At 62.3% G+C, this 16,714-nt stretch overlaps 4 protein-coding genes across 4 annotated transcripts; 2 read left to right on the plus strand and 2 right to left on the minus strand.

Annotated features, from left to right (window-relative positions):
* Nucleotides 1-108: 108 nt before the first annotated feature.
* LOC101535725 (olfactory receptor 7A10) lies at nucleotides 109-1,065 on the plus strand. The gene has a single exon (XM_004595991.3). The coding sequence runs from the start codon at nucleotides 109-111 to the stop codon at nucleotides 1,063-1,065; it is 957 nt and encodes a 318-aa protein (XP_004596048.2).
* Nucleotides 1,066-2,006: 941 nt separating this feature from the next.
* Nucleotides 2,007-4,805, minus strand: WDR83OS (WD repeat domain 83 opposite strand). The gene is made up of 4 exons (XM_004595699.2): nucleotides 4,647-4,805; nucleotides 4,457-4,562; nucleotides 2,218-2,315; nucleotides 2,007-2,135 (listed from the first exon to the last, which is right to left on the minus strand). The coding sequence occupies exons 1-4, from the start codon at nucleotides 4,694-4,696 to the stop codon at nucleotides 2,069-2,071; spliced, it is 321 nt and encodes a 106-aa protein (XP_004595756.1). The 5' UTR covers nucleotides 4,697-4,805; the 3' UTR covers nucleotides 2,007-2,068.
* Nucleotides 4,806-4,866: 61 nt separating this feature from the next.
* On the plus strand, nucleotides 4,867-10,214 carry WDR83 (WD repeat domain 83). Its single transcript, XM_058658162.1, has 9 exons — nucleotides 4,867-4,980; nucleotides 5,061-5,181; nucleotides 5,591-5,696; nucleotides 5,805-5,853; nucleotides 5,945-6,071; nucleotides 7,330-7,397; nucleotides 7,493-7,601; nucleotides 7,705-7,819; nucleotides 9,933-10,214. The coding sequence occupies exons 1-9, from the start codon at nucleotides 4,878-4,880 to the stop codon at nucleotides 10,080-10,082; spliced, it is 948 nt and encodes a 315-aa protein (XP_058514145.1). The 5' UTR covers nucleotides 4,867-4,877; the 3' UTR covers nucleotides 10,083-10,214.
* Nucleotides 10,215-14,880, minus strand: DHPS (deoxyhypusine synthase). Its single transcript, XM_004595700.2, has 9 exons — nucleotides 14,623-14,880; nucleotides 13,203-13,367; nucleotides 12,839-12,960; nucleotides 12,653-12,749; nucleotides 12,489-12,575; nucleotides 11,130-11,235; nucleotides 10,943-11,046; nucleotides 10,461-10,586; nucleotides 10,215-10,326 (listed from the first exon to the last, which is right to left on the minus strand). Exons 1-9 carry the CDS (start codon nucleotides 14,827-14,829, stop codon nucleotides 10,231-10,233), a joined length of 1,110 nt encoding a protein of 369 aa, XP_004595757.2. The 5' UTR covers nucleotides 14,830-14,880; the 3' UTR covers nucleotides 10,215-10,230.
* Nucleotides 14,881-16,714: the final 1,834 nt, after the last annotated feature.

The raw sequence follows: 16,714 nt of genomic DNA on the forward strand, positions 1-16,714 counted from the left end.
TCTTAGACGGAGTCAACCAGATTGGTGAGAAACATACAAACGACGTTGTTTCTGCAGGGCAATGAGCACTGATCTCCTCTCTCTTCTTGGGGTAGTCACATAGACGTCATGGAGCCAAAGAACAATACACGCTTTGTGGAATTCCTTCTCCTGGGATTCTCCGAGGACCCAGCACTCCAGCCTCTCATCTTCGGGCTGTTCCTCTCCATGTACCTGGTCACTGTCAGTGGGAACCTGCTCATCGTCCTGGCCATCTTCTCAGACCCACACCTCCACACGCCCATGTACTTCTTCCTGGCCAACCTGTCCTTGGTGGATGTCTGCTTCACCTCCACCACCGTCCCCAAGATGCTGGTGAACATCCAGACACACAGCAGAGCCATCAGCTATGCAGGCTGCATCACACAGATGTTCTTTCTGTTGCTTTTCTCAGGCCTGGACATATTTTTGCTGACCGTGATGGCCTATGACCGCTTTGTGGCCATCTGTCACCCCCTGCACTACACGGTCATCATGAACCCTCGGCTCTGTGTGCGGCTGGTTCTGGTGTGCTGGGTCATCAGTGTCCTGAATTCCTTGTCCCATAGCTCCCTGGCACTGAGGCTGTCCTTCTGTGCACACCTAGACATCCCCCACTTCTTCTGTGAGCTGAACCAGGTGGTCCACAGTGCCTGTTCCGACACCCTTGTTAATGACACGGTCATCTACTTAACCGCCATGCTGCTGGCTGTTGGTCCCCTGGCTGGGATCCTGTACTCCTACTCCAAGATCGTCTCCTCCATCCGTGCTATCTCATCAGCTCAGGGCAAGTATAAAGCCTTTTCCACCTGTGCCTCTCACCTCTCCGTGGTCTCTTTGTTTTACGGCACACTCCTAGGTGTTTATCTCAGTTCTGCTATTACCCAAAACCCACGCTCAGCCGCAACAGCCTCTTTCATGTACACCGTGGTCACGCCCATGCTGAACCCCTTCATCTACAGCCTGAGAAACAAGGACATTAACAGGGCCCTGAAGACATTCTTGGGGAAGGAGACCAGAAGTGTGTCAGTTAATTCGCCTCGATAGAAGAGCTCTTGGGGGCCGGTGCAGTAGCCCAGTGGTTAAAGTCCTCGCCTTGCATACACCAGGATCCCATATGGGTACCGGTTCTAATCCTGCCAGCTCCGCTTTCCATCTACCCCCGCTGCGTGTGGCCTGAGAAAGCAGCCGAGGATGGATCGAAGCCTTGGGACCCTGCACCCGCGAGGGACAGCCTTCACAGTGTAGGCAGCCCCCACAGTGGACTCACAAAGCCCACAATGGCACGCACTGTCCCGCTGCAGCCACTGCCACCTGAGGGGGCCCTCTCCTGGGGCCATGCCCCGCAGGGGGGAGGGACCCAAAGCTGGGGCCTGGCCTCTGCACTCAGCGGTAGAGGGCCACAGCTCACGAGACCCCCCAGCCTCCCGGGGGGGCTGAGGCTTCAGCTTTGAGCGTCCCCCTGGGAGCCCACAGGACCCAGGAAGGTGCAGGACCGACCCTGTCCTCTGTCGGGTGCTGCTTTGGCCCGGTGTGAGCAGGGCCACCTTGACATCTCAGCTACTCCGCGGAGCTGGGTGGTCCACGGATCCTGGGGTGCCTCGGGACCACCAGGGTAGGGCCCTGAGGAGGCGCTCCCTCTGCCTGGAGTTGTCACCTGACTTAGGTGCCCAGAATGCAAATGAGCCCCCCAGGAAGCCTCAGACTGGAGACCCAGCCAGGCCTGAGGGAGGAAACCAGAACTTTGCTAGCACCCCAGGGAACTGTAGAGAAAGGTTACAAATGCCAGCCAGCATGAAAAAGTTTATTATTAACTCGTTTCAACCAGAAAACGAGGGCACACATGTGGAATCTTGGACAGCTTGCCCTGCAGCAGCAGCAGGCAGACTGAGGGAGGCGGGGAGGGAGGACCATCCGGACCGGCTCCCTCCACCCTGCTGGAACGGGGCAGGGAAGGGGCTCCGGGTGTCCGCACGCGGCAGTCTGAGCGCCCAGGAGGGTGGGGGACACAGACACGGGGTCCAGGATGCGACCCCCCCCCAGGGCGCCATCACCACGGGGGCGTCATGGGCTGAGGATTCTGCAGGTATGACATCACCACGGCCGAGATGGAGAGCCTGCGGCGGGGAGGAGGGGTGCGTCGGGGAGGGCTGCCCTCGGACCGCCCCCTCCCGCCCCCCCACGCCCCCCAGGCCTCACATGAAACTGCTCATCATCTGCTTGGTGTCCTCGGAGCTGCGCGAGTTGGCGAAGCTGATGAAGGAGCAGTAGACAGCGACCCAGGCGCACCACTTGAGCTGCGGGGAGCGGCGGGCTGCTGAGGGCGGTGGGACACCTGCCGGAAGGCCCCGCTCCCCCTCGGGCCCGGGATGGCACAGGGGCACAGGCACAGGCTGGCTGGCAGCTCGCACACGGATCCCAGCACACGGACACCCCGGCCCTGACGGGCAGCGGGACTGGCTCCCAGCCACAGGCCCCGGCCCAGCCTCACTGGGGGATTGGAACCACCCCCGCTCTGCCTCCCAAATGCTACCAAGAAAACGTATAGATTGTTTACACGATTGTTGTTCAGCTGGGACCTTGGCCCCCTTACAAGTACCTCACTCTCATCCATTTTCCAATCTTTCTTTTTCTTTAAGATTACATTTATTTGGGGCCCGGCAGCGTGGCCTAGCGGCTAGAGTCCTCGCCTTGAATGCACCAGGATACCATATGGTCGCTGGTTCTAATCCCGGCAGCTCCACTTGCCAGCTAGCTCCCTGCTTGTGGCCTGGGAAAGCAGGGGAGGACGGCCCAAAGCCTTGGGACCCTGCACCTGCATGGGAGACCCAGAAGAGCTACTGGGTCCTGGCATCGGATTGGCTCAGTTCCAGCCATTGCGGCCACTTGCAGCGTGAATCATCGGATGGAAAATCTTCCTCTCTGTCTCTCCTCCTCTCTGTATACCCACCTTTCCAATAAAAAAAAAAAATCTTAAAAAACAAAAGATTACATTTATTTGAATTCGACGTCGGGGCTTGGGTGGTGGGAGCTGCTGGAAGCTGCTGGGCATACCTGAGCCAGGGCAGACTCAATGCTTGGGGCCCTAGCCACAGCCAGCACTGCCAGGTGGTGAGTGAGTCCCCGGCTTGCCTGGGCCCGAGAGGGTTCTCCCTTCATGGTAAGTACAGTGAAGGGATCTCAGCAGCAAACTCTGGGGTCTGTGGAGATGTGGCATTACTGACCACGGACAACCATGGCTGGTTGAACTAGGCTTTAATGCCCACTAACATGCATGGGTGGTAGGTGGGGTGTGGGACAGACTGGACCAGTCTGCTGCACATACTGGCAGGAACAGGAGCCAGGGCAGGGAGCAGGCCTGGTGGGGGTTATTGTGGGTCACTCCAACTAGGCTGCAGCTCCCACTGGTTTGCCTGAGGGCTGTGTGTGTGCTGGACAGAATCAGGCTGGACTGCAACACCCATTGGTGTGTGCAGAAGACAGGGCTGGAGGCAGAACTGACCCAGCAATTGCAACCACCAGCATATACATAAGCTGACTGGGGTGATGGACTGTGCCAGACCCTCCTGGTTCCCGGCTTCGGATCGGTGCGTACCGGCCCGTTGCGGCTCACTTGGGGAGTGAATCATCGGACGGAAGATCTTCCTCTCTGTCTCTCCTCCTCTCTGTATATCTGACTTTGCAATTAAAAATAAATAAATCTTAAAAAAAAAAAGAAAGGCTGAATCCACTGTCAGGCCATCTTATGACCCAACCAGGACTGATGAGGGCTCCTCACCACCTCAACCAGGATGGGCCTCAGGCCCCGCCCCTACCGCCCAGGGCCACGCCCTCCCTAATCGGGCCCCGCCCCACCCCTTCTGCCTCTGACCCCTCCCCTCACCAAAGGTTCCGCCCAGTCTCTCCCGCTGTCGGTGCCCCTCCCCTTCTTCCCCGACCCCGCCCCTCACAGAGCAGTCCCCGCCCTTCTCCCATGACCCCGCCCCCTTCCCCCCCACCCTGTCCTGCACAACCCATGCCCCGCTCCTTCTCCCCCCACTCACAGCTCCGGCCCCGCCCTACTTCCTCGACTCCACCCCTCACACCCATGCCCCGCCCTTCTTCCTCGACCCCGCCCCTTCCCCATAACCCCGCCCATAATGGTGCAGGCCCCGTCCCTTCTGCCTCAGCCCCGCCCGGCTTCACCAGCCCCCGCCCCTTCTCCCCATAACCCCGCCCATAATGGTGCAGGCGCCGCCCCTTCTGCCTCAGCCCTGTCCGCCTTCACCAGCCCCCGCCCTTCTCCCCACCCCTTCTTCCCATAACCCCGCCCATAATGGTGCAGGCCCCCGCCCCTTTCTTTAACTGACCCACCACTCACACCCATGCCCCGCCCCTTCTTCCCCTGACCCCGCCCCCACAGCGCAGGCCCCGCCCCGTCTTCCCAGGCCCCGCCCACCTTGAGCATGAGGCCGCACATGCTGAAGATCATGCCCAGCAGGTTCATGTAGTCGGGCGTCGGGTCGTCCAGGGCCGGGTTGCACTCGCTCGGCGGCGGCTTGTACCTGAGGCGGGGACGCTCGCACGCTCAGGCCGCGCCCCGCCGCCCGCCCCGGCCCGCCTGGTCCCGCCCCGGCCCGCGGCCTCACCTCAGCACTTTGTTGGGCCTCCGTGGGTCCGACATGTTGTTGGCGGACATAGCGAGCGGGGGAGGCCTCGTCGCCGCGTCCCTTCCGCTTCCGGCTCGGCGAGGAGCACCCGCCGCCCTGACGCTTCCGTTCCGGCCGCGGCACGCCGAGTGTCCCTCGAGGGAGCGGAAGGGACTGGCCGGAAGTGCGGAGCCGGAAGCGCGCGGGGAGCGCGACGGGCACGGTGCTGCCATGGCCTTCCCGGAGCCCAAGGCGCGGGCTCCCGAGCTGCCGCGGAAGCTCGTCCGGACGGTGGCCTGTGGCCAGGGCGCGGTGCGCGCCGTGCGCTTGAACGGTGAGCGCCTGCTGGGCGCCGGGGCCTCCGCGCGCCCCGGGCCGGGCACCCCGCGACCGCTGCCCCGTGTCCCCCCACAGTGGACGGCCACTACTGCCTGACGTGCGGCAGCGACAAGACCCTCAAACTCTGGAACCCGCTCCGGGGGACGCTGCTGCGCACCTACAGCGGCCACGGCTACGAGGTGCTGGACGCGGCCGGGTGAGCCGGGGCGGCCGGGGTGGCGGGGCTGGAACCTGACCCGCTGACCCCGTGGGACCTGATCCTGGTGTCCCTCTGGGACCTGATCCGCTGACCCCGTGGGACCTGACCCGCTGACCCCGTGGGGCTGACCCCGTGGGACCTGACCCGGGGACCCCGTAGGGCTGACCCTGATGTCCCTCTGGGCCCTGACCCGGTGACCCCATGGGCCCTGACCCGGCTGACCCCGTGGAACCTGATCCTGGTGTCCCTCTGGGACCTGACCTGGCTGTCCTTCTGGGTTGTGGACTTGACTGTCCCTCTGGGACCTGACCCAGCTGTTCTTCTGGGTTACTGACTTGGCTGTCCCTCTGCCCAGCTGACCCCGTGGGACACTGACCCGCTGTCCCCCTTTGTGACACCCCTGCAGCTCATTCGACAACAGCCGCCTGTGCTCGGGTGGCGGTGACAAGGTGGTGGTGCTGTGGGATGTGGCCTCCGGGCAGGTGGTGCGCAAATTCCGAGGCCACGCGGGGGTGAGTAGGGGGCCCCAGCCCTGCCATGGCTCCCCTGGGAAAGCCTCCTTCCGTCCCAGTCTGCCCCCCAAAGCCCGACCACCTCTGAGTGGCAGTTCTGTCTCCCAGAAGGTGAACACGGTGCAGTTTAACGAGGAGGCCACGGTCATCCTGTCGGGTGAGTGTGGGATCTGGGGAGCTGGGCCGAGGCGCTGCGCCCCTGCCCCCTACACCTGACGCACCCCACCTTCCCGTGCGCCTCCCCCCAGGCTCCATTGACTCTAGCATCCGTTGCTGGGACTGCCGTTCGAGAAAGCCAGAGCCCGTGCAGACGCTGGGTGAGGCCAAGGACAGCGTGTCCAGCGTGAAGGTGTCAGATCATGAGGTCCTGGCGGGGTAGGTGGAGCCTGGTCCCTCCTTGTCCCCAGCCCCACTGGGCCCTGGACGTGAGGACTGCTCTTGCCACCGTTGCAGGGCCTGCCCCAGGAACCTCTCAGCCCTCTGCTGGTTTCTGTTTTTATTTATTTATTTACTTTATTTACTTAGTTGATTTGGAAAGTCAGACCTACAAAGAGAAGGAGAGACAGAGAGGAAGATCTTCCATCCACTGGGTCACTCCCCAGGTGGCCACAATGGCCAATGCTGAGCCGATCAAAAGCCAGGAGCTTCTTCCGGGTCTCCCACACGCAGGTGCAGGGTCCCAAGGCTTTGGGCCATCCTCTGCTGCTTTCCCAGGTCACAAACAGGGTGCTGGATGGGAAGTGGGGCTGCCGGGACACGAACCGGCACCTGTATGGGATCCCAGAAGAGGCAAGGCAAGAATTTAGCCAGCGGGCCCTCACACAGGCGGCGATAACACGTTTATTGTAAGACAGAGCGTGGGCTGAGCAGGGATGGGTACTGTAACGAAGGGCTGAAGGAAACAGGTGGACAGGACCTAGGTCAGACTGGGTGGGACAGAGTTGCTTTGACAGGAGGCCAGAACAGTAGCTGTGTGGGCAGGGTCAGCTCTGGGCACACCTCCGGGAGCATGGCCGCTGTGGGTAACATGGCTGTCTCCTCTTTTGGTTTCTGGAAGTTCCAACGAGTGTCTTGGTTTGATGACCTACGCGGAGCACAGCTGAGTCCCAAGAGCTGCTCGTAGACTCTGCCCGTGGCCAGTGCTGGCGCGGTCCCAGCTGTGTCCCAGGCACACACATCTGGCTGGAAACCAGTCCGGTTCTGGCCATTGCTGCCATCTGGGGAGTGACCAGGGGGGTGGAGGATCTCTCACTGCGTGTCTGCCTTTCCAATAAGAGAAATCCTTACAGAAAAACAACACAATGCAGGTTATGCAGGTGGGCGGTGTCGCCTGGGGAACGGGGACAATAGGCGCCAGCGTGTGCTGTCAGCGCAGGTGCGACAGCTGTGGACATGGAACCTGCTGGTTCCGGAGCTCACCTGCTAGGAAGGTGCCTGAGAACATGGAGCGACGGGTGGGGTGGGGGGGAACCCAGTATGGCTCAGGCTGCTGGAATCTCAGAATGAGTGGACAACGTGGCCCTTGGCGGTCCCCAGTGGCTGCGGCTCCACTGGTGCGTGGCAACTGGCCGGCTGGGAGGCCGCCCGGAGCCCCGGAGCTGCCAGCTGCAGCCTGGCCCACCCTATCGTGCAGCTCCGTGGATGGCCGCGTGAGGCGCTATGACCTGCGGATGGGACAGCTCTTCTCCGACTACGTGGGCAGTGAGTGTGGCCGGGGCTGGGCAGTGGGGCAGGTGTGGCCAGCCCCCTCCCTCCCCCACGCCCACCCACACCTCCTCCTGTCCCCCACTGCTCAGGCCCCATCACCTGCACCTGCTTCAGCCGCGACGGGCAGTGCACGCTGGTGTCCAGCCTGGACTCCACGCTGCGGCTCCTGGACAAGGACACTGGGGAGCTGCTAGGCGAGTGAGTCCCTTTGGGGGTCACAGGGCCCTCCCTCCCCCAACCTGTTACCAGCCAGTGGAAACCGTACCACCAGGACCCCAGTGACACACACCCCTCCTCCCAGGTACACAGGCCACAAGAACAAGGAGTACAAACTGGACTGTTGCCTGAGCGAGCGGGACACGCACGTGGTCAGCTGCTCGGAGGATGGGAAGGTGTTCTTCTGGGACCTGGTGGAGGTGAGCCCACGCCAAGGAGGAGGGCCTGGGGGAGGTGAGCCCACACCAGGAAGGACAGGAGGACCTGGGCTCTGGGGGCAGGAGGCAGATGTAGACAAAGGAACAGAATCCACCAAGGCCTGCAGGTGTGATGCCCACACACAGATAGGACTCTGGGATGGCATGGCAGGGCCACCAGTGCCACATGGAGCCCAGGACCCACCACAGGCCATGTGGGACCCCAGCAATCCGCAGAGGACCATCTGAGCTTCCAGAGGGGGGCGCGAGAGAGAGGAGGGATTCCAACTAGAGCACTGGCCTTGAGCCGGCCTGGTGAAGGCCTCAGGCGAGGACCCACCATCCTTGGCCTCCTAGGCCCCCAGCTTGGGGACCTTGGGGAAGGGGATCGGCCAGAGGGCTCGTGCCCAGGTCCCCTGGCACCAGCTGCTAAGGGAGAAGGGGTTTACCCAGGTCTCAGAATTAAAGACGAGCCAGTTGCCCGAGGGCTTGTAGGATGGGGTGGTGATCCTGCGCAGTGCTTCCCCTAGCACCTACCATGACCAGCAAGGCAGGAGGCTTTTTTTTTTTCTTTATTTTTGACAATCTTTAGTTAATTAGGGCGCAAAGGTCCAGGGCTACAGGAAAGTGGGTAAGACTATTGTTTGCGCATTTTTTTTTTCTGTATCTGGGGTAAAGTGGGAGATAAAGGAAGAAGCCCCACCCATCCCAGGCCCCCGATGTGGGGCATGCTCCGAGGGTCCTGCTCGAGTGCTTTCCATAGCTCAACAGTTCTGAATTGCTGCCAGTCTCGCCGTTCCAAGCACAATGAGGTCGCTGCAGAATCCACTGGCTGACATAGTCCACCTTAGAGTCTCCGTTTGCCCAGATTTTCACTGCCAACACGTGGCTGGGGTAGTTGATGGATTTGTTCTGTCCTCTGTTGTGGTACCAGGTGTCCTCTGCAGGTTCCGATGGACTGCCATATCCTCCATGTGCCCCTGGGTGTGCTGTCCACTGCTCCGTCTGAGCCTCTGAGGAGGCTGGGCTTTGACCCTTGCCCTCCATGGTCGGACCATGGAACCTGCACTTCTCTTCATGGTTGGGGTTCTGAGTCCCGCAGTTCAATTGGAGGGATCCCCAAAGAAACTTCATCTGAGGTGATCCCAGACCTGATTCTTGTGTGTGCTTGCCAGTACAGGGTCTGGCACAGTCTGTTGCCTCAATCAGCTGGTGGTTGCAATTGCTGGGTCGGTTCTGCCTCCAGCCCTGTCTTCTTGACACACCAATGGGTGTTGCAGTCCAGCCTGATTCTGCCCAGCACACACACAGCCCTCAGGCAAACCAGTGGGAGCTGCAGCCTAGTTGGAGTGACCCACAGTAACCCCCACCAGTCCCGCCTTCTGCCCTGGTTCCCATGATTGCCAGTATGTGCAGCAGACTGGTCCAGTCTGTCCCACATCCCATTCAGCTCTCATACATGTCAATGCGCACTGAGGCCTAGTTCAACCCAACCAGCTCCACTGTCCAGCCACCCCTGCCCCTGTCCTGGTTTTCATGCCCTCCAGTGGGAGTGGTAACTCAAGAGGGAGGTGCCCACTGCTTCTCTAATGGGCCCATTCCCACTCCCTGGTTATGCATTCTACAGCTAGTTCTGTGATTTAACTTGACAGCATTAGCCCATAGTGCCAGCCTCTGCCCGCTGATGCTGTGGCAAAGCCCAACCAACCCTCACCCACTGATTTATGCTTGCACCAGTCGGAACAGTCAGCCCAGCCTGGCTTTTCCCTGACCTAGCTCCCATGAGGCCCACAGGTGTTGTAGCCCTGCCTGGCCTGGTCCAGTCCGCCCCCATCCCAACCCACGCCCTCCAGGGGGAGTGGTGGTCCAGCAGGGGAGCCCACAGTCCCCCTGCTGGCTCTGCAGGGAGGGTGCTTAAGGGCAGAGAACTGGCCATGACCTACAGGCAGGGCCCAGCAGGCCAACGATGGGCTAAAGATGAGCATCAGTCCCGTCCTAGCAGCTTTGCAGTGCCCAGGAAGGCCAAGGAGGGGCACGCCCAGGGCCCTTGGGAGCCAAGCGGACCTGGCCTACAGGTTACCAATGAACACCCCTTGTCCCTCCCCACCCACTGCAGGGCGCCTTGGCACTGGCCCTGACTGTGGGGCCCGGCGTGGTGCAATCGCTGGCCTACCACCCCACGGAGCCCTGCCTGCTGACGGCCGTGGGGGGCAGTATCCAGTACTGGCGGGAAGAGGACTACGAGGCCGAGGGCGGCCCCGGCTGAGGCACGGCCCACCCAAGGACCAGGCCCCACTCAGGAGGACCATGACACTGTTTACTGCTCCGATGCTGCTGCTGCTGGGGGGCGGGGAGGGGGCTGGGGCTACGGACCAATAAAGACAGGTGGAGGGCAACTTGTGGACCGCGTACACTCAGTCCCCGTTCTTCTCCGACACGAAGGCGCTGGCCTTCTGGGCGAAGGTCTCGGCCACGAGCAGGGGGAAGACGAGGGAGGCGTCGGCGTAGACCTGCGGGCCACCTCAGTGAGCCTCTGTCCCCGGAGAGCCTGCGCCCCAGACTGTCCCAACCCCACCCTGGCGTCCACAGACCCCGTGCCTGGGAGATCCAGCCCGGCTCCCCAGGGTGTCCACCCCTTTCTCACCTTCACAGGCTGGGCGTCCATCCGGATCTTGCCCCAGGACACAGCCTCATCAGGACGGGCTCCTGAGTCCGAGCCGTCAAACTCCTGGGCCGTGTTGATGTAGACCGAGTAGTCGGCCCCGTTGCGCTGTGGGCGAGGGCCAGTTCCGATCACAGCAAGCAGGCAACACCGGAGCCCAGGGGTGTCCCATGGCAGCACATGGGCGGTATCTCCCCAGACCTCCCTCCCATGCTCAGGCACAGCATCCCTAAGCCATTCCTGAGCCCAGCCCAAATTCCACGCAGGAATCCCCCAGCAGGGGCTGCAGTCAGACTGGACACGCACAGTGGTCACACTGTGACCCTGAGATGCGCACCCACGTGTCTGCTGTGTGAAGGCTTCCGGTGGAAAGCTCTGGCAGCCCAGCTCCACCTCCCTGGGACCTGCGGACCCCATCCCTGCTTGACCCCAGCAGCCCTGCACCAGGGGCCCCCGGCGCTCACCATCAGGTTGGCGTTGGCAATGTGGTGCTTGACCAGGCCCCCGCCCAGGATGATCATGCCTGTACGTTTGGCGAAGATGGCCTGCGTGTTGATGAGGCGCAGGTCTGCGGGGGACAGGGCAGGATGTGAGGCCCGGCGGCAGCGGCCACCTCCCCATCCCAGAGTCCCAGCCGGCCGGCTCGCTCACCCTCCACGATGTCCAGGACCAGGCCCGGGTTCTTGTAGGAATGGAAGAAGATCATGTCTCCCAGTGAGCCGTCCGTGAGCGCTGGGCTCAGCACGGGGATGCCGTTCTTGGGGGGGCGACAGCAGGGGGTCCCGCTGGATGGAGCACCGAGCAGCCCGCCTGCCCCCTTCCTCCCAGCTCGGTGACTCAGAGTGACACCACCACCAACCACCACCCTCAGCCCCGGCACTTAGGACACAGCCTGGCAACCAGAGTGCTGGCCCGGGGCACCCCCTGCCAGGTCCCAGACGCCACTCCACCGCACTAGGGATCCGATTTCCGGGTCACACGCACCCTGGGAGGCAGCAGGCATGAGGGGCCAGGTTCTCGGGCCCTGCCTTCCTGGTGGGAGACCTCAGCGGAGCTCCTGGCTCCTGGCTTCAGCCTGGCCCGGCCCTGGTTGATGTGGCCATTTAACGAGTAACCCAGCACATGAAGCCCTCTGTCTCTAAACTTTTTAAGTAAATCATCTTTTTTTTTTTTTTCAATCCCCAGGAGTTACATGTTGGTTAGATTTTAAATCCATTGGTTCAGTCTCCACGTGGCCACAGCAGCTGGGCCTGGGATGGAGCGGTCAGGAGCCTGGGACTCCATCCGGGAGAGACAGAGATCTGCCACAGCCAGAGCTGAGCCCTTCCAATGCCAGGAGCCAGGAACCTCTTCCAGGTCTCCCACACGGGTGCAGGATCCCAAGGCTTTGGGCCGTCCTCCACTGCTTTCCCAGGCCACAAGCAGGGAGCTGGATGGGAAGTGGAGCTGCCGGGATTAGAACCGGTGCCCATATGGATCCCGGCACACGAAAGGTGTGAACTTCAGCCACTAGGCTACCACACCAGGCCCAATAAACACTGTTTTTTAGAAAAAAGGTGGGCCTGGCACAACAGCCTAGTGGCTGGATTCTTGCCTTCCCTCTGGCAGGATCCCATGTGGGTGCTGGTACCCAGCTGCTCCGCTTCCCATCCGACTCCCTGCTTGTGGCCTGGGAAAGCAGTGGAGGACGGCCCAAAGCCTTGGGGACCCTGCACCTGCATGGGAGACCCAGAAGAGGCTCCTGGCTCCTGGCTGCAGATCAGCTCAGCTCCAGCCTGCGGCTGCTTGGGGAGTGAACCAACGGGTGGAGCATCCTTGAATCTCCTTCTCTCTGTAAATCTGACTTTCCAATAAAATTAAATACATGTTGAACACGGTCAGAAACCTCAGAGAGCCCCCCAGAGGGACTGAGCGCGGCCGGGTGCCAGGCCAGCCAGCAGCTGGCACCGCACAGCTCCCACTGCCACGGGCGCCTCGGAGCAGGGAAGGGCGCCCGCCGCGGGAACCCACCTTTTGGGCCCAGTAATACACGGACTCCGGGCTGTTGATCTCCTTGCCGAGCCGGGCAATCATCTTGGAAGGCGTCCACTTGACTCCCTGGGACAGGACGTCTGTGTTCACACTGCACCTGCCACCCCCTCCCGCGGGGCACCCGCGCCCCAGCCCCTGCCCACCTCCGTGTTCTGCTCCAGCACCATCTGGTCCAGTATGGGCATCAGCCAGTCTTCAAACTTGCAGTAGTTGTCATTGGGCACCAGCAGGTTCCCGATCCTGGGGGCGGGCAGAAGGCCTGTGGGCTACGGGTCCCCAGCCCATGCCCATGCCCGTGCCCAGGCCCGGCGGCCCTCGGGGCTGCCCACCTATTAATCCCGTTCTCCCGGAGCTCCTTCCCTCGGAGGCTGAACTCGCCCAGGTAAGTGGGTGCCAGGCATTTGATGAGGTCTTCCTCCACGCCCCCGGCCGTGGTCACCAACACGTCCACCTGCGGCCCGGAGCGGTGGGATCAGCCCAGGAGTCACGGCCTTGGCCTCCCCGACCTCAGCCGCCCAAGACTGCCTGCATCCGGGTTATTCTGTTTCCTGCTGATGTGTCTCTGGGAGAGCAGCCGCCGAGGCCTTGGGCACTGGGCTCCCGGTCTGTCCACCCTGCCTGCAGCCCCTGGCCCGGGCAGCCACCCACCCACGCCAGCCGCTGTCCAGGGAGGGGCCCACCGCGGCCGCCCACCATGTTATGCTGAACGAGGTAGCGGATGGTCTCCCGGACGCCGGAGCTGATGAGGTTGGACGTGTAGCCCAGGAAGATGGTGCAGCCGGTGAGCGGGCGGCGGCTGCGGGTCAGGTCCGCGTGCTGGTCTTCGTCTTGCGACAGCGGTTCTAACTTCTTTTCAATCTGGGTTTGTGGCCAGGGCAGTCAGCATCCCCAGCGCTGCCCCAGCCAGGGATCACACATCCTGCCCGCCCCCACGACAGCCTGGCACGACACCCCCGAAAGTCACCCGTCTGGCCCCTTCCCTGCTAACTGTCCTGTGGGGCTGAAGGTCTGGTCTGGGGGGGTGGGTGGTAACGTCCAACGTTTCGGTGACGCGCCAGGGGTTCCACATCAGAGCATCTTGGTTCGAGTCCTGGCTGGGCCCCTGAGGCCAGCTAACCACCAGACGTGGCAGAGGGTGGTGGCTCAAGGGGCCGTGTCCCTGCCACCCACTTGGGAAAGCAGCGGAGGATGGCCCAAGTGCTTGGGTCCCTGCGCCACACCCACCCAAAAGACCCTCGGGCCTGGCCCAGCCACAGTCACTTGGCTAGATAGGGAACGGATGAGCAGATACAAGATCTCTCTCTGCCTTATCCAAGGCGAGGACTTTTCCCACTAGGCTGTTGCACCAGGTCCAAAAATAATTTTTCAAGTAATAAAGTTACACTGCAGAAAGGTGACAAATACTGCCCAAGCCAATTAATTATATAAAAAAAATAATAATAATACTTGGGCCCGGTGCAGTGGCCTAGCGGCTAAAGTTCTTGCCTTGAATATGCCAGGATCCCTTATGAGCACCGGTTCTAATCCCGGCAGCTCCACTTCCCATCCAGCTCCCTGCTTGTGGCCTGGGAAAGCAGCCAAGGGCGGCCCAAAGCCTTGGGACCCTGCACCTGCGTGGGAGACCTGGGGGAGGCCACTGGCTCCTGGTTTCGCACCAGGTCAGCTCTGGCCATTGTAGTCTCTCCTTCTCTTTATAGGTCTGACTTTCCAAATCAAGTAAGTTAACCTTAAAATAAATAACTTTGCCTAAACTCCGTCTCCAATCAAGAACAGTCCACACCCATCCCGAATAGGCCCCGCCCCTCGCGGCCCATTGGGCAGCCCCGATGACGGACACACTTCTGCCCGCCCCTGGAAGCCACGCCCCACCGGGACGTCGCCGGTGCTGCCGCAGGCCCCGCCTCTCGTGGCCCATTGGACAGCCCCAATGACGGACACAGCCCTGCCCGCCTCCTGGAAGCCACGCCCCCGCAGCGTCGTTGCCTGCCTTCCGGAAGGCCCCGCCCCTCGCGGCCCATTGGTCCGCCCCTGAAAGCCACGCCCCTCCGTGACGTCGCCCGGTCTGCCGCAGGCCCCGCCCCCCGCGGCCCGGAAGTCCCGCCCCCGGCCTCACCATGGCGTTGACCTGCTGCACGGCGCGCCCGAAGTTGGTGGCCTGGAAGCCCGTGGTGCCGAAGGCCTGGAGCAGCGCGCGGTAGTCGACGCCGCGGTCGAAGTCGTAGCCGCGGACCTGGGCGCTGTCGGGCGGCAGCGCCGAGCTGTGCTTGAGCACGGCGGCCAGCGCCGCGGCCGGCGCCTCGCCCTCCCCGCAGCCCTCCATGCCGGGCGCCACTGCGCACGCGCCGACGGCAGCCGCTGCGTCACGTGAGCGCCGGCGGGGCTCGGTCACGTGAGCCCCTGGTCACGTGAGTCTCGGCCGGGGCTGGGGCGCTGAGGCGATCAGGAGCCTGGAGCCTCCTCCGGGTCTCCCCCGCGGCTGCCGAGGCCCAGGGCTTCGGCTTTCCCCGGGCCGCGAGCATGGAGCTGGACGGGAAGTTGGAGCAGCCGGGACGCGAACCTGCCCTCCGTGAGGGATCCTGGCGCCTGCAGAGGACTGCGTGGCCACTAGGCTACCACGCCGGGCCCTGTTTGTGGGTTTTTTGGGTTTTTTTTGGCCCGAGGTGAAAATGTTCGGCATATGCAAAATAGGGAACCTCGTGTTTCCTTTAAAGCTCTTCCTAACCTACGAACAGTAGATTTATTCACACACACACACACACACACACGTCAAGATTGGGCTTTGCGCTCCGCCGCCGCCTCGCACACTCACCGGGCCCCCGCTTCGAGAAGCCCTTCCCCTTCTGTGGCTCAGGGACCCCCACTCCCGCAGTGAGCCCGTGTCCGCGCGTGGACCCTCTGCGTCCACCCGCTGCAGATTCTGCAGCTCACGCAGGCCGTGCGGGTACCGAGACGGGCATCCTGCTGGCCGCCCTGGAGCCCAGGGGAGCCCAGGGGAGCCCAGGGGAGCCCAGGGGAGCCCAGGGGCGGGTGGGTTGACGTGTGGCACGGCGGGGTGTGGGCACCAGAGGGCTGCGCAGGCACACCTGGGCAGGGTCCATCTGCACACAGGGCAGCCGGCCGGCCGTGGCGTGCACTGAAGGCACCGGGATGCCATACGGACGCCGGTTCTAATCCCGGCAGCTCCACTTCCCATCCAGCTCCCTGCCTGTGGCCTGGGAAAGCAGTGGAGGACGGCCCAAAGCTTTGGGACCCTGCACCCGTGTGGGAGACCTGGAGGAAGCTCCTGGCTCCTGCCTAAAGATGGGCTTGGCATCGATCGTTGTGATCACTTGGGGAGCGAATCATCGGATGGAAGATCTTCCTCTCTGTCTCTCCTCTCTGTATATCTGACTTTCAAATAAAATAATTCTTAAAAAAAAAAAGAAAAGACTATTCATTATTTGAAAGGTGAGAGGGAGGGAGACATCTTCCACCCACTGGCTCACTCCCTAAATGACAACAACCTTAATCTGGGCCAGTCCAAAGCCAGGAGCCAGGAACCCTGTCTGGTTCTCCCACGCAAGTGCTGGGCCATCCTCCTCTGCTTTCCCAGGCCATTAGCATGGGGGAGCTGGATGAGAAGTGCAGCAACCAGGACTTGAACCTGCACACCCAGCTGCCGCAGGTCACAGGCACACCTCAGGATCCCAGGAGCCAGACAGGCAGAGAGGGAGTGTGGTCTGAGGCTGCCTTCTGTTGGCCTGCCATCCTGCTGGTCCTCTGCACTCCACTGGCCTGCCGCCTGCCCACTGCCCTCTGCTGGCCTGCCCACCATCCTCCAGCGGCCCACTGCCCTAGCTGGTCCACCATCCTCCCCTGGCCCACCATCCCCCACCAGCTGCCCGGCCCTGCCTCACCTGCAGCAGCAACATTGAGTCAATGGAGGCAAAGTGCCCATCAGCCAGGCAGAAGTACTCGGCCCGGCGCCCGTCCTCTGCCCAGCGGGCCAGGTGCTGTTCCAGCTCAATGCAGGCCGCTGGCCAAAGTCCTCCTCTGTGGGCACACCATGAGCAGAGGTGCCACCCCACGGCTCTGGGGACCCTCTCTCCACTCAGTCCCTACTCCAGGCTCTGGCCTTGAGCTCATGAACCCACCTGACTCCTCCACCCCTACCTCAAGCGGGTCTAGCACTACGCCTCTCCCCGCTGCACCCCAGGGACCCGGGG

Source organism: Ochotona princeps, chromosome 33, assembly GCF_030435755.1.
Source record: "Ochotona princeps isolate mOchPri1 chromosome 33, mOchPri1.hap1, whole genome shotgun sequence".
Lineage (NCBI taxonomy): Eukaryota > Metazoa > Chordata > Mammalia > Lagomorpha > Ochotonidae > Ochotona > Ochotona princeps.

Bases quoted from the DNA above. Each gene is read 5' to 3' on its own strand.
- LOC101535725 (XM_004595991.3), top strand. From the start codon at position 109: ATGGAGCCAAAGAACAATACACGCTTTGTGGAATTCCTTCTCCTGGGA.
- WDR83OS (XM_004595699.2), bottom strand. From the start codon at position 4,696: ATGTCCGCCAACAACATGTCGGACCCACGGAGGCCCAACAAAGTGCTG. The intron at 2,316-4,456 runs GTGGGCGGGGCC...CGCTCCCCGCAG, and splicing joins TGTGCGGCCTCATGCTCAAG to CTCAAGTGGTGCGCCTGGGT. The intron at 2,136-2,217 runs GTGAGGCCTGGG...TCCCCGCCGCAG, and splicing joins CAGATGATGAGCAGTTTCAT to GCTCTCCATCTCGGCCGTGG.
- DHPS (XM_004595700.2), bottom strand. From the start codon at position 14,829: ATGGAGGGCTGCGGGGAGGGCGAGGCGCCGGCCGCGGCGCTGGCCGCC. The intron at 13,368-14,622 runs GTGAGGCCGGGG...CCACAAACCCAG, and splicing joins TGCAGCAGGTCAACGCCATG to ATTGAAAAGAAGTTAGAACC. The intron at 10,587-10,942 runs GTGAGCGCCGGG...CCTCGCCCACAG, and splicing joins TTGCCAACGCCAACCTGATG to CGCAACGGGGCCGACTACTC.
- WDR83 (XM_058658162.1), top strand. From the start codon at position 4,878: ATGGCCTTCCCGGAGCCCAAGGCGCGGGCTCCCGAGCTGCCGCGGAAG. The intron at 5,182-5,590 runs GTGAGCCGGGGC...ACACCCCTGCAG, and splicing joins GAGGTGCTGGACGCGGCCGG to CTCATTCGACAACAGCCGCC. The intron at 5,854-5,944 runs GTGAGTGTGGGA...GCCTCCCCCCAG, and splicing joins GGCCACGGTCATCCTGTCGG to GCTCCATTGACTCTAGCATC.